Source organism: Scheffersomyces xylosifermentans, assembly GCF_036884685.1.
Source record: "Scheffersomyces xylosifermentans strain CBS 12540 chromosome Unknown RJT20scaffold_7, whole genome shotgun sequence".
NCBI classification, from domain to species: domain Eukaryota; kingdom Fungi; phylum Ascomycota; class Pichiomycetes; order Serinales; family Debaryomycetaceae; genus Scheffersomyces; species Scheffersomyces xylosifermentans.
The window spans coordinates 979,149-992,781 of record NW_027042945.1 but is presented as its reverse complement, the minus strand read 5'-3'; the positions used below and the strand labels follow the sequence as shown (position 1 = coordinate 992,781).

At 40.1% G+C, this 13,633-nt stretch overlaps 4 protein-coding genes across 4 annotated transcripts; 3 read left to right on the top strand and 1 right to left on the bottom strand. All coding sequences in view use genetic code 12, as the record gives it.

Annotated features, from left to right (window-relative positions):
• Nucleotides 1–2,583: 2,583 nt before the first annotated feature.
• On the top strand, nt 2,584–5,101 carry DBF2 (serine/threonine-protein kinase). Its single transcript, XM_064920873.1, has one exon. The coding sequence runs from the start codon at nt 3,042–3,044 to the stop codon at nt 4,893–4,895; it is 1,854 nt and encodes a 617-aa protein (XP_064772589.1). The 5' UTR covers nt 2,584–3,041; the 3' UTR covers nt 4,896–5,101.
• RJT20DRAFT_58978 (exosome non-catalytic core subunit) lies at nt 5,102–6,269 on the bottom strand. The gene has a single exon (XM_064920874.1). The coding sequence runs from the start codon at nt 5,980–5,982 to the stop codon at nt 5,308–5,310; it is 675 nt and encodes a 224-aa protein (XP_064772588.1). The 5' UTR covers nt 5,983–6,269; the 3' UTR covers nt 5,102–5,307.
• A 1-nt stretch (nt 6,270) lies between these two features.
• RJT20DRAFT_58979 (U4/U6-U5 snRNP complex subunit) lies at nt 6,271–8,486 on the top strand. Its single transcript, XM_064920875.1, has one exon. It carries the CDS (start codon nt 6,675–6,677, stop codon nt 8,340–8,342), a length of 1,668 nt encoding a protein of 555 aa, XP_064772587.1. The 5' UTR covers nt 6,271–6,674; the 3' UTR covers nt 8,343–8,486.
• Nucleotides 8,487–10,351: 1,865 nt separating this feature from the next.
• Nucleotides 10,352–13,504, top strand: VAS1 (valine--tRNA ligase; the record flags this gene model as incomplete). Its single annotated transcript, XM_064921778.1, has 1 exon — nt 10,352–13,504. The coding sequence occupies one exon, from the start codon at nt 10,352–10,354 to the stop codon at nt 13,502–13,504; it is 3,153 nt and encodes a 1,050-aa protein (XP_064772586.1).
• Between the last annotated feature and the right edge of the window lie 129 nt (nt 13,505–13,633).

Here is a 13,633-nt window from a genome sequence, read left to right as displayed (position 1 = left end):
TGAGCGGTATTATTGTACAAGGCTAGTGTTGGTTATGATTGTTCTAGCTGGCCGTCTAGGCCAATAATTATCTTGTATTGCTAAGGATGTGCATACTCACACAGCCAAGCATTATTCGTTCCTATGATTATTATTATTATTATGATGGGAGTTTCGTGGGGTAAAGATACACAGTCTGCTGTTGAGAAGGACGAGAACTGCCGACGGTACCAGGCGCAATAACACGTTATGGCTGTTTTTTTGGCTTCAACAGAATCTACATGTTTCATCAAATACACCACACTTCAATCGATACGTCATCACAGAGCTACTTCCACTAAAAATTGGCTATATTCTAATGAACCCGTATATGAAACAGTGTCGTACTCTCTCCTTCTACACTAATTTATATGTCAAAACTCCGGGTGGAAAAAATTGAACTTTTCCGTATGTAGGAATGCAGCCCTGAAATCCGACACAGCTCTTTGGCTATGCAAAAAAACTCCGAGCCCGAGAACGAGAAAATCATCCCATACTGAAGCCACTTAAAATAAACTCATAATCGTGCAACAAAACAAGGGAAAGTGGCAAATACGGGCCAGGCGGCTGTAATTCACAACGGGATGGGCGGGTGGTAATGATGCGTTGTGTCCGAATTATCGTCTCGGCGTCTTTTTGTTCCCTGGCCAGCCCTTCAAAAAGATGTGCAAACAAGTGTAAGAAAGCCAAGTCCGGTTTCGCTTCTAGGCTAGAAGGAAGCTCCTGGTAAAAGCAACGAATTCCATTTTTGCATCAATGTGGGAGTCGCCTGTATCTCCAATCAGTTAAACACCGTTATCATACAACCTTATTTCGTGGACCTATGAAACCTCCATATTCTCTCCATTGTATTGTTTCAACCTGCGCTTTTTTCGTATACACTTGTGGGGTAAGTGCACCCCACTGGCCTCGCTTGTCGGACACAAAAAAAAATGTCTGCATTCACTTTTTTCCGTCTCAGACCATCCCCACAAAAATACGGATAACATGAAGTCCGTCTACAAAGAAGTGAAAGTTTTCTTACTTACACAACATGCCTACGAGAAGCTTGAGACAAGAGCTATTTGGTAAACCGATGAAACTCATGGTTGAACTCTGCATTTCAATAGTTCTGTTAACAGAAATTTGCAAATCCTTCAATTCACATTGGTCTTTGGCCGTGAGTCTTCTACAATGGCAATAGTGACCAATTCATGGCCAGGGGGTTACTCTAGAGGATTTGAAGGTCGCATTATCACACCATTTCCGTGATATTTTCCAATTTCCAGGTTTCTTCGGAAATACATAGATAAAAATTTTGTGGGGTTTGGATAGACTATCATTATTTCTTTTCAGGTGAAAGAATATAACCAAGTTCCTTAGATCCTTTCCTCTTGTTGGTTGTACTGTGCGGGATCTGTAAGGGATTCCGGGCTCACTGTATACTATCTAATCTGGGCTTAATGTGATCCAATACATGGAGAATCTGCATCATTCGTAAATTGCTTGTTAGCCCCTCCCAGAGCACAAAGTTCGAGGAAGTGGAGAACCAGCCAAGGCTTCATATGGCATCAACATTATTGAGCTTAACAAAGATTGGTAGGGTGTTGGGTTGGGGTAATAGCATTCCCTATAATTGCTTGACCATGTTACTACTTCTTGATAGTAGATAAACATGCAACTATGGCAAATACTTGGTGGATTTGCTTGATATAGTAGTTGCAAAATCTTAAATTAGAAGTAGAAGCCGCTCATGTTTATCGCCCGATTTTGGAAATACACATTCAATGCATTCCATTGCATATTCTTACTGGTGTTCCACATATATATTCCCATATTTTTCTTGTAGAGACACTTGAAACCAATTAGTTGAATATGACTTGTTTATCCATAACCAGACCTAAGTGATTTCAAGTTCTATCCTTACAATATGCTTTCCTTTAAGTTATTTACCATACCCTAACAAAGTGCACAGTGAGTCTTCTCGTATCCGATCAAGATCGCAATCGGTCCACCATCTCTCGTACCCATGGATTACATTACGCAAGATGGATCAAGTTTCCGGGTAATCTGATATTCTGAGAGAGCAGGAGATGTACATTTGATCTAGCCTAGATAGTAAAGGAAAACACAGTGAAACACAGTTATCATTTCAACGTCTAATTCTTAAAATGACAACTTTTTGCAAAGTGGCCAGATTATCTTCGCAGCAATTGCGGACCAGACGGCTGCTGTGCCACCATTCAAGTTTTGGTAGTTAGCTATACCCTCCAAAATTCATTATCCAGAAACGCTTGCTGTTTCTACGGTATCGCTTATACTTGTCGATGTGTCAATATCCATTTCTTCAATTGCTTCAATTGCTGCGAATCTCTGTTTCAGTAATCCACTCAAAACTGGTATATCTTCCAGCGATAAACTCTTCTATAGTTAATCATTCGATGCCAACACCATATATCTCTCGCATATTCTATCTTGGACCATCACGATCTCATCGCCTGATGCTCATATCAACAGTCTCTTCACGTATCAGGCGATTACTGAACTATTATTGCTGTAGCTAGACCAGCCGTTGACTATTACCCTCCTAGTGAAATGATCCTGCAGACAAAATGGTTCCCTGACTTTCCTCTTTGGGCGAATTTGTAAACTTGTCTAATTAAATGAAACTACCATTACCTTTTCTATATAGAAACAAAACACAGGCCTGTTCTATTACATGACAGTAAATCTGCTCTGCACCTGTAGCCTGTCGCTAGTGAGAATTTGCTTGTTGTTCTAGTCATTTTGGCCATTTCAGGAAGACTCGTGATTCGCTTCTTCTGCAGAACAAAAGCCATAAATCCAGTAACATTTCCTATCCAAGAAGTGTTGAAGATTCGGCACCAGTTGTAGATTTCATTTATTTTGTTCTTCTTAAACAACGCCATCAGCATATAGAAAACTCTGAACTTGAGTTTGGTTTGTTTCCGGTTCCATCTAAAATCAAAAAGCAAAAGTTTAAAAGAAAGAAGACATCAACGACTGAAGAATAGACATCCATAATGTCATCCAAGATGGCCAATTTCTTCAACAGGTCTCCAAAACATTCCCACATCAATGACATGGATATTGGAGACATATCACAGTCCATGGAGAATGTTTCAATTACTTCTAACATGATGGACGTTGATACTAGTTTCAAGTTGAACAACCACATGGCACAACTTAATAAGGAAAACATCACGCCCTTAAGTTCGCCAACAAAGTCCATTCTTCACACATCACCACAAAACCAACAACAGCTCAACAGTAGCCGTTTCCCATATTCCCCAGCGCATGAACAAGCCGTCAGTCTTCATCAAAATATCACCAATTTACAACCGCCACCTAGTCTTCGTAATAAGATTTCTCCAGAGGAATTTCACAAACGTGCCAACTCTCCAAAGACAAAGAGGTTGGCTTCAGTTGCCCAATTATATTTCCTTGATTACTACTGTGACATGTTCGACTATGTGATCAGCAGAAGAGAAAGAACTAAACTAGTTGAACAAAAGCTCCTTAATGATCCCAACTTCAATGGAAATCCACAAAGACAACAATTAGAGTGGAAGAACTATATCGGAAGAGAAAGAGCACTCTTAAGAAAAAGAAGATTAAAGCCCAAACACAAGGACTTCGAAATGATCACTCAAGTAGGCCAAGGTGGTTATGGTCAAGTCTTCTTAGCTAGAAAGAAGGATACCAGAGAAATTTGTGCACTTAAGGTCTTGAACAAGAAACTCTTGGTCAAGTTGGACGAGACCAGACACGTTTTGACTGAAAGAGATATTTTGACTAACACCAGAAGTGAGTGGTTAGTCAAGTTATTGTACGCTTTCCAAGATCCAGATAAGGTATTCTTAGCTATGGAATTCGTAGCCGGAGGAGACTTCAGAACTCTCTTAAACAACACTGGGTACTTGATCCCACCACATGCAAGATTCTACATGAGTGAAATGTTTGCATCAGTGAACTCCCTTCATGAGTTAGGATTTACCCATAGAGACTTAAAGCCAGAGAACTTCTTGATTGACTCTAAGGGTCATATTAAGTTGACTGATTTTGGACTTGCCGCCGGAACTGTTTCCAATGACAGAATTGAAAGTATGAGAGTCAAATTAAACAACTTGCAAGACTTAGACAACTATGAAATACCTTCTAGACTTATGTATGAGAGACAAAAGATCTTCAAGCAGAGTCAAGGTCACCATAACTTGGCCAACTCCATTGTTGGATCTCCTGACTATATGGCTTTAGAAGTTTTGGAAGGAAAGAGCTATGACTACACCATCGATTACTGGTCGTTGGGTTGTATGTTGTTTGAAGCATTGTGTGGCTATCCGCCATTCTCTGGTTCTAAGCAAGACGAGACTTATTACAACTTAAAGCACTGGAAGACTGCCTTGAGAAGACCACAAACAAAGGACGGTCGTTACGTTTTTAGTGACAGAACATGGAACTTAATAACGAAGTTGATTGCTTCGCCAAACCTGCGTCTCAGAAACTTCAAGCAAATTCAACAACAGCCATACTTCAGTGATGTCCAAGACTGGGACAAATTGAGAGAAAGAACTCCACCTTTTACTCCTCAATTGGATAGTGAAGAGGATGCTGGATACTTCGACGATTTTGAAGACGAAGAAATGATGATGAAGTACAAGGATGTCTTTGCAAGACAAGAACAGAACGAATCTTTGTTAGAGAAATCATCAGGAAATGGAAGCAAGAAGGTCTTGGGACAAAATAACTTCATAGGGTTCACCTTTAAGCATAAATCCAACCCTAACAATAAGTTCGCTAATGGTGAAGTTAACTTGTTGAACTTCTCTGCCAACAACAGATCCAACAGATTGGATCCATTGGCAACTTTGTACTAAGTGTATGTTTTATGACGGGGGTGGAAAACACCAGAAATGAATTCTGTTCAAAGGAAATCGGCTTGGATGCTACGAATTAATTTTTGCATTTCTATAGATGGCAAGCTGTCGTTATTTGCGTCGTTTGATGTTATTGCTATTGTTTTACTATTGTTATTATGTTACCGTTATGGTTACTACCTATTCTTATTATTCTTATTCTTATATACTGAAATACTATCTTATTTATCTGGAATGGTTAGGAGACAGTTATGTTGTATGATCTACGGGTTGAATTGATAGTTTCTAAGAATACTTATTTAATGATACAGATTGCCTCCATCGTTAATGGTGTTAAGAGTTGCGGATTATATATAACCGAGTGATTGAATAGATGAAATCATCCACTTTGATCTCCTAATATAAGTTGATATCATTGCTTCCACACGTAATCATTATCCACCTTCTCTTTAATGAACTTTCTTTGCTGTTGGTGTATTACCTCACATTCGGAAACTGCATTTGAAATCATGGTGAATAATTCTTCTTCTTCTATATCGCCCTGACTCTCTAACAAGAGTATCTTGTCTGCTTTTCCCTTAACAATATTGAAACATATCACATGGTGAGAATCACTCTTGTTTAAATCTACCAATGATGGGTTATATGTAGCTTTTCCGTCGTTCAAACTAATAGATAAAGATGCAAAAGATGCAGATAATGCAACTCCAGCGTCTATCAATGCAAAATAGCAACAATTTATAGCTGCGTTCAACTCATTGCTAGTATAGTCAATCTCTCCTTCGCTGCTGGTGTCTGAAACCAAGAATTGTACTACAATTTGAATCAACTGACGAGGATACTTGTATCTCACAATAATGCTTTGTAAGAGCGAACGAAGTTTATCTTCCAAAAGCTTCTCTCTTGTCGAGGCTAAGTCAACAGCAGGACGAATGACTATTTCCAAGCTGGCCTGGTTAGGCAAATCTTGTCTGGCTTTAGGTTCTATAGGTCCCGTTACAGACGTTATTACCTTGGTATTGCCTATTTGTAGCTCTGCGGAGCCGTCCACGTTTTCTAGCAATGAAGTTCTAACTTGGAAGGTCATTTTTTGACTCTTCGTTATGATGTGTGCTGCTTTCTTTTTATTATAGTGGAAATGGGTACAAGTGAGTCCCTTCTCTTATCTTCAAACGTCTGGCTTTAAAGAATTTCTCTATTCAAATTTATACGTTATATGACCGTTTATGTACGTTCAAACTTGTAATTTTTGAGATAAAAAGTAAAATTTTACCTCTATTCACCCCCACTAATCCAGATTTCTACCTATTCAAGCAAATAGTTCTACCAATTGGCACTTTTTATTACTATAATCAATTCAGTATACTTCACCATTGTAAACTTGAAGCTCTTCTCATTTTTCATTGCTGAAATATTTTCCTGCATGTTATGAAACCTTCTGGTTAAATATGGGAAGTTACTAGTAAGAATAACATGGAACATAAGTCGAAAATGAACTTAAAAGTAGTAAACAAATCGAGAAAATTTCAATTCTACTAGTAGTGGTAACGATATGAATGCTTCGCAAAGAATTGTGACCAAGACTTGTCTAGTAGTTATACCCTCCATAGTTGAAGTCCTTCCTATTCATCTCTAATGTCGTCATATGTACACTATTCGCAACAATGTACAAAAATATCCACGACATGCGACATTAAATATACCGTTCTCTAAAAAAGCTGCAATTTTAATTCTTTACATTCATGTTGATGCATTCCTAGAGATTTCTTACAGTAAGTAATGGAAGATTACGAGAAGGAACTCTTGGCAGACTTCGATAGTGACGAAGGGTCTGATTCGGAGGAAGTTCCGGTGGAAAACGGCTTTTTAGATGAAGATATTGATCCTATTCCAGACTCTCATGAAGACATACATAATGGCAAAAATGCTGTAACAGTTGTAGAAGAAAAGCTGTTTGGAATTCGCTTACATGAGTTGATAGTGAACAGCACGGTGCATAACACCCTTAGTTCCATACTCAGCGAACCCAATATTGAAGAAGTGGATGACTTGACAAAATTCTCCAAAGTCTTTCCTTTAATTCCAGAATTGAAGTCTCACATTGAATTGTATTCAAACGAAGAAGATACCGACTTTTTGGAACTTTTATCGTCCATTGACAATGGAAATGACCAATCTGAAGAGTATAGGTTTGTTCTCTTGATCAATGAGCTTTCTACTATAATTAACCAAGAGATAGCTGCATTCCACTCACTTGTTAAGTTGCAATATAACGTTGTATTTCCAGAATTGGAAACGTTAATATTGAACCCAATTGATTATGCAAGAATCATCATTATAATAAAACAAGACCTCCAGAATATCAAATCTTATGAAACTGAGATGAAAGCCATAGTTTCTAATGAAAAAATATTGGTTATTATCATGGCTGCATTGCAACAGGTCAAGAACCAGTTTATTCTTGATGACAAGGACATCGGAAAAGTATTGGATTGCTGCAGAGTAATCCTCGAATTAGATGATATTTTGACGACTTTGTCCACTTTCATAACGCTGAAATTGTCGAAATTTGCTCCCAATGTGAGCGCCATAGTGGGTTCTATAACAACTTCACAGCTATTGATAGCGACGGGTTCGTTAAGGCAGCTCGCCCTTACTCCAGCTTGTAATTTGCCTTCATTGGGAGTTAGAGATTTATCCTCTCAAACGAAGACAAAATCCAGAACTATCAGACAGACGGGATATTTATATCATTCTGATGTAGTCAAATATCTTCCAGAAGACATAGTACGATCTGTTATGAGAATAATAAGCGGAAAGGTTATACTAGCTGCCCGTATTGACTTGGCTAAATCCAATGCAGATGGCTCTCTTGGGGAGAAGTATTTGGATGAGATTAAGCAGAAGATAGAAAAGTTATTAACTCCCCCTGAACATCAGCCAGATAAAGCATTGCCAGCTCCTGTTGATCAGAAGTCAAAGAAGAGAGGTGGAAGGAGGTTCAGGAAAATGAAGGAACGGTTCCAAATGTCTGAATTGAGGAAAGCTCAGAATAAAATGGAATTTGGTAAACAAGAGGACTCGATCACAGATAGCTTTGGCGAAGAAGTTGGTCTAGGTATGAGTAGAAGTAACGGAGGTGTTGGTAGAATCGGCGAAATAAGAGTGAATACTAACACTAGTGCAAGGATGTCGAAGTCCATGGTGCAAAGGTTACAAAAGCAAGAACAGAATTCAAAAATCCTTCGCGCTGACAAAGGTATATTTGATGACGACTTCGATAGTATCCTCTTAGCAAATCCAACGGCTCGAAACGGTGGTGACAAGCGTGATACTGCTATCTCAGGACAGGGAAATTCAAGCAGTAAGTGGTTTACAGGAATGACAAAACGGAAACTTCAAGAGGATGTGAATGGGAACGATCGTAAGAAACAGAAGTCAGAATGATTTTAATAATCGTTTGAGCTACTGTTCATATAATGAATAAAGAACCCGTGTAATATTACAGGCGGTCGATTCACAGGTTGATAATCACATAGTTAAAAAATGCTGGGCTCCCAGTAAGAGTGGGCATAGAGGATAGAGATAAAAGGCATGAAGAATACAGTTGCAAAGTGTTCATTCGTTGACTCACAATTACGAAGTTGGTTCTATATGATAATAGTGGCGCTACCATTGAACTGGTTCCCTTCATGAGTCAACGCAACCACTTGATGATAAGATAAGCAACATTCAATGTGGAATCTCGATAATACTATCCCAGATAAGATGGAAATACGAAATATGCGAAATAGAAATATTTCTTTGCATATGACGTATCTAGGGGGTGGTGTTGGAATTGAGTCATACTACTGGAGGGGCCTTATCTACAGAGTTGCCCAAGCCATACCCTGTGTTATATTTCGTCGCCACATAGACTAGTATTCGTAATTTCATGATAGACAATATACAATGCATATTACACAGTTTATAATGCCACTGGTGCATTCAGAACGCTATGTATGTGGCTCCATTGTTCGGCTCTCTGTTCTCGATTCTTTTTTTTTGACTCATCTCCCCTATTTGCAGCCATGCGATATCTCCCCACCGTTGACTCTGTAAGATCTCAAGATCACAATTAGATTCTCCGCTGAAGTTGTTTGGGGGAGATAGTCAAAATAACCCCTATGTAAAATAGGGACTCTTTCTCCGGCCCCGGCCCTTCTGTATCCACGGCCATAGCCGTAAACAAATACTATCATTACCATAATACCCCATATTTCATCTACCCACTCAACTCTCACAGTGCGACACTGTCATTCCCAAAGACCCCTAAATGCCCCTAAAATAACCACTGAGTAATCGCACAGAAAAAATGAGTCTTAAAGAGAGAAACAGACAGACAGCCGCACATTAACGGCACATTGCAGATCGCACAGAGCACAGAGCACAGAGCATACTACACCACAGCACAAATTACTGAAGAACATACTGTCATTAGGAAAAACCCACAACAACAACAACACAAACACTACACAAACAACACAGAAAACACCATGAAAGCTCTTCATTTCACCTTTCACCACCTTTCACCACTTCACCTCTCCACAGTACAACCGTAGAACAAAGTAACAGGACAATCCATTCAGTAGCAAAATACACGACACAAACTGCAAATGAGTCTTCATTTTTTCTGTTGTCATTTTTCAGCTCTTTGAATTTTCAGAATTTTGCATTTTTCAGTTGTCAGATTTCTACTCACACTTTATTTTTGAGTATGTGCGATAGTTCCGACTTATTTAGTCATATTCAGTCGGTTCAGTTATGTTTAGTGATGTTCATTCCGACCTCTTTAACTATGATTCCTTAATGTGTGTTATCTTTATTGGTTAATTCTTTAGTATGGTTAACTACGGGAGACGTAATGAGTGAGAGATTGAGTGCTAACGCCCAACTGACCCTATTTGACATAACAAAATGAGTTCCTTTATTATCTTACAATAGTGATAATAATAATGGTTAATATACTATCTAGTGAATATGTAGTTACACTGGATTGTACTATCTATAAACAATTCTCCCACTATTTTCTCAACTCTTCCCATCTCATCCCATCTCTGCCTATCTCAACCCACTCATCCTTCTCTTCCTTCTCTTCCCACTCTTGTCACCCCCCCCTCTTTGCAGCTCTCATCTGTCTCACTCTTCCCCCACACTTCCGACCCCAAAATTCACCCACTTCCGACCTCCTACTCCAATCGGCCTGAAAAAAATTCACTTTTTCTATTTAAGCGCCTATTCACCACTCAGAATTCATTCTTCTTTCATAGTGTATGCTTGCAGCCAGAGTCTTTGCCACATCCACACGATTCGTAGCAAGCCGTCTGTGTAGTCTCACTTCGCCCGTCGCTTTAACAAGAACAATCGCCGCTTTTAGCCCGAAAGTCGCTACATCTCAACCACTCATAATCGCTAGAATGAGCAGTACCGATCAGAAACCTGCCAGCGAAACCGCCGGTGAGGCTCCAGTTGTGGAAAAGACTGCCAAGCAGCTCGAAAACGAACGTAAAAAGGCCGAAAAGTTGGCCAAGTTCAATGCTAAGAAAGCCAAACAGGCCGCGGCCTCTAAGACCAAGTCTGACGAGCCAAAGAAGCCTAAGAAGGAGAAGAAGGTCGCTGAACCAGTACCTGAATTCGTAGACCAGACCAAGCCTGGTGAAAAGAAGATCTTAGTTTCTTTAGAAGATGCTGCCTTCAAGGCCTACAACCCCAAGAACGTTGAAAGTTCCTGGTACAACTGGTGGGACAAAGAAGGTCTTTTCCAACCAGAATTGACTGAGGATGGTAAGATCTTGCCAAAGGGTGCTTTCACTATCCCTGCTCCACCACCTAACGTTACAGGAGCCCTTCACATTGGACATGCCCTTACCATTGCCATTCAAGATACCTTGATTAGATACTATAGAATGAAGGGTAAGACCACTCTTTTCCTTCCAGGTTTCGATCACGCTGGTATTGCTACTCAATCCGTCGTCGAGAAGCAAATCTGGGCCAAGGAAAAGAAGACCAGACACGATTACGGTCGTGAAAAATTCATCGAGAAAGTATGGGAATGGAAAGAAGAGTATCATGCAAGAATTAAGGATCAAGTCAAGAAATTGGGTGCTTCATACGATTGGACCAGAGAAGCTTTCACTTTGAACCCAGATCTTTCTTCCTCCGTCGTTGAAGCTTTCGTCAAGTTACACGAAGACGGAACCATTTACAGAGCTTCTCGTTTAGTGAACTGGTCCGTTAAGTTGAACACCGCTATCTCCAATTTGGAAGTCGACAACAAGAACATTCCAGGTAAGACACTCCTCTCTGTTCCAGGTTATGAGAACAAGATCGAATTCGGTGTTTTGACCTCTTTCTCATACCAAGTTGATGGATCTAATGAGAAGCTTACTGTTGCAACCACCAGACCAGAAACCATTTTTGGTGACACTGGTGTAGCTGTCCACCCTAAGGATCCAAGATATACCCATTTACACGGCAAGTTCGTCAAGCATCCATTCTTGGACCGTTTGTTGCCAATTGTTACCGACTCTGAAGCTGTAGACATGGAGTTTGGTACTGGTGCCGTCAAGATCACCCCAGCTCATGACATGAACGATTACAACACCGGTAAGAGACAGAACCTTGAATTTATTAACATCTTTACCGATGATGGTTACTTGAACGAGAACTGTGGTCCTGAATACCAAGGCTTGAAGCGTTTTGATGCCAGAGCTAAGGTTATTGAGGACTTAAAGAAGAAGGACTTGTTTGTTGAACAAAAGGACAATGAAATGACCATTCCTCTCTGTTCCAGATCTGGTGATGTCATTGAGCCATTATTGAAGCCTCAATGGTGGGTCAACCAAAAGGAGATGGCCAAGGATGCCATTGCCGCTGTCAAGAGTGGTGAAATTACCATCACTCCAAAGACATCTGAGTCTGAATACTTCCACTGGCTTGAGAACATTCAAGATTGGTGTATCTCCCGTCAATTGTGGTGGGGTCACAGATGTCCAGTTTACTTCGTTGTTGTAGAAGGAGAGGAAGGTGATAGATTAAACAACGACTACTGGGTTTCCGGTAGAACCTACGAAGAAGCCCTCGAGAAGGCTACTTTAAAGTTCCCAAGTGTTAAGTTCACCTTGGAACAAGATGAGGACGTTTTGGACACTTGGTTCTCTTCTGGTTTGTGGCCAATCTCTACTCTTGGATGGCCAAACAAGACTAAGGACATGGAATTGTTCAGTCCAATGTCTATGTTGGAAACCGGTTGGGATATCTTGTTCTTCTGGGTTACCCGTATGATCTTATTGTCTTTGAAATTGACTGGAAAGGTTCCATTCAAGGAGGTTTTCTGCCACTCTTTGGTTAGAGATGCTCAAGGTCGTAAGATGTCCAAGTCTTTGGGTAATGTCATTGATCCATTGGATGTTATTGCTGGTATTCCATTGCAAGGTTTGCACGACAAATTGAAGACTGGTAACTTAGATCAAAGGGAGTTGCAGAAGGCAACTGAGGGACAAAAGCTCTCGTACCCTAACGGTATCCCAGAATGTGGTACTGATGCCTTGAGATTTGCTCTTTGTGCATACTCCACTGGTGGTAGAGACATCAACTTGGACATCTTGAGAGTTGAGGGTTACCGTAAGTTCTGTAACAAGATTTACCAAGCTACCAAGTTCGTATTAGGTAGATTAGGAGAAGATTACAAGCCACCAAGCACTTCAGCCAAGTCTGGAAATGAATCATTGGTCGAGAAGTGGATTCTTCACAAATTGACTCAAGCTTCCAAGAGTACCAATACCGCTTTGGAGAACAGAGACTTCGGTGAAGCCACCAACCACATTTACAACTTCTGGTATGAATTGTGTGATGTCTACATTGAGAACTCTAAGGCTTTGATCCAGGATGGTACCCCAGAACAGAAGAAGTCTGCTCAAGACACCTTATATACCTGTATTGATTCTGCTTTGAGATTAATCCACCCATTCATGCCATTCGTTACTGAAGAAATGTGGCAAAGATTACCTCGTCGTGAAGGCGATAAGACTATCTCCATTGTCAAGGCTCCATACCCAGAGTTCATTTCCGACTTTGACGATGCTAAGTCCTCTGAAGCTTATGAATTGGTTTTGGATATCACTAAAGCTGCCAGATCATTGTTGTCGCAATACAACATCATCAAGAATGGACAAGTATATGTTGAAACTGCCAATGAAAGTATTCACAAGATTGCCTCTGAGCAACAAGATTCCATCGTATCATTAATCAAGGGTGTTGAGAAGATTGCTGTCGTTTCCAAGGTTGAAGACGTTCCTTCAGGATGTGCTTTGAATGCTGTCGGTGCTGACTGTACTGTCCACGTCTTGGTGAAGGGACAAATTGACTTGGATGCTGAGATTGCCAAGGTTGCAAAGAAGTTAGACGCTGCTAAGGAATTCGACAAAAAGACCAAGGAGTCTATTGAGAAGTTCACTGAGAAGACCAATCCAGAGGCCAAGGATGCTGCTTTCAAGAGATTGGAGAAGGTTACAGCTGAAATCGAGGGTTACGAGCAAACCATTGCTATATTGGAGAAATTAAAGCTCTAGATAGACAGAAGACCGAACTATACATATGTAAATATAAATGACATAATTGAAATATAATTAAATATAATTGAAAGAAGTAATACAATAGATGTAACAGATGCAAATAGCGTTTCACTAACTTTATATATG